The following is a 1,451-nucleotide window of genomic DNA, read 5'->3' as shown; positions in this document are numbered from 1 at the left end:
CCGGGGACAGGCTCAGCCAGGGGTGCAGGCCCTGCCCAGGACCAGCCAAGTGTTAGGAGCAGAGTGAGGACAAGTTACGGCAAGGGAAGCAGAAATAATGAGGGTCCTCCCGGCTTCAAACACCAACACGGAAGGGGAGGGCGTTGCTGAGTCTCCTGCTAGGAAAAACAGGCCCTGGGCATATAAAAGCCCCAGCAGCCAACAGGCTCAGACACACACTCACTCACTCACACCTCCCCCAGCTCACCTCCTCCCCACCCCAGCATGGCCGCGTCCACCATGTCCGTCTGCTCCAGCACCTGCACCGACTCCTGGCAGGTGGACGACTGCCCAGAGAGCTGCTGCGAGCCCCCCTGCTGCGCCCCCAGCTGCTGCGCCCCGGCCTCCTGCCTGACCCTGGTCTGCACCCCAGTGAGCTGTGTGTCCAGCCCCTGCTGCCAGGCAGCCTGTGAGCCCAGCCCCTGCCAATCAGGCTGCACCAGCTCCTGCACGTCCTCATGCTGCCAGCAGTCCAGCTGCCAGCCGGCTTGCTGCACCTCCTCCCCCTGCCAGCAGGTCTGCTGCGTACCCGTCTGCTACAAGCCTGTGTGCTTCGTGCCTACCTGCTCTGAGCCTTCCTCTTCATGCTGCCAGCAGTCTAGCTGCCAGCCGGCTTGCTGCACCTCCTCCCCCTGCCAGCAGGCCTGCTGTGTGCCTGTCTGCTGCAAGCCCGTCTGCTGCGTGCCCACCTGCTCTGAGGATTCCTCCTCATGCTGCCAGCAGTCTAGCTGCCAGCCGGCTTGCTGCACCTCCTCCCCGTGTCAGCAGTCCTCCTGTGTGCCCATCTGCTCCAAACCTGTCTGCTGCAAATCCCTCTGCTGTGTGCCCGTCTGCTCTGGGGCTTCCACTTCATGCTGCCAGCAGTCTAGCTGCCAGCCAGCTTGCTGCACCACCTCCTGCTGCAGACCTTCCTCCTCCGTGTCCCTCCTCTGCCGCCCTGTGTGCAGGTCTGCCTGCTGCGTGCCCATCTCCTCCTGCTGTGCCCCTGCCTCCTCCTGCCAGACCAGCTGCTGCCACCCGGCCTCCTGCGTGTCCCTCCTCTGCCGCCCCACGTGCTCCCGCCCGGCCTGCTACAGCCTCTGCTCTGGCCAGAAGTTCAGCTGCTGACGGCGCTGAATGTCATCCAGAGTCCCTTCCCAGCTGGGGCTGACCTCCCAGCGGGCCCAGCCAGCTCCTCCCTCTCTGGCATTGACACCCTCAGAATATGGGGCAGGCTCTTTGTCTTAGGGACCAGGATGCTCCCCCAGTCCTTCCCAGATGCTGGCTGTATGGGGGACCCCAGCTGCTCCCCCAGAACCAAGTTCTGCAGAACTGACCCCAGTAGGCCTGGTTCCACCCTGGGCAGTAGCCCCTCTGAGTTCTAATAAAGCCGCCTCTGTCTCACACCAACCTCTGTCCTGTCTGTGGACCCC

General features: G+C 64.2%; 1 protein-coding gene across 1 annotated transcript; it reads left to right on the top strand.

Moving 5' to 3' along the window:
* The first annotated feature begins 222 nt into the window (after window positions 1-222).
* Window positions 223-1,146, top strand: LOC116273370 (keratin-associated protein 10-1). Its single transcript, XM_031662399.1, has one exon. It carries the CDS (start codon window positions 265-267, stop codon window positions 1,144-1,146), a length of 882 nt encoding a protein of 293 aa, XP_031518259.1. The 5' UTR covers window positions 223-264.
* The last annotated feature ends 305 nt before the right edge of the window (window positions 1,147-1,451 follow it).

The sequence above is a fragment of the Papio anubis genome, unplaced genomic scaffold, assembly GCF_008728515.1.
Source record: "Papio anubis isolate 15944 unplaced genomic scaffold, Panubis1.0 scaffold6090, whole genome shotgun sequence".
In the NCBI taxonomy this organism is placed as follows: Eukaryota; Metazoa; Chordata; class Mammalia; order Primates; family Cercopithecidae; genus Papio; species Papio anubis.
The sequence above is the reverse complement of the archived record's forward strand: the minus strand, read 5'-3'. Positions and strand labels throughout refer to the sequence as shown.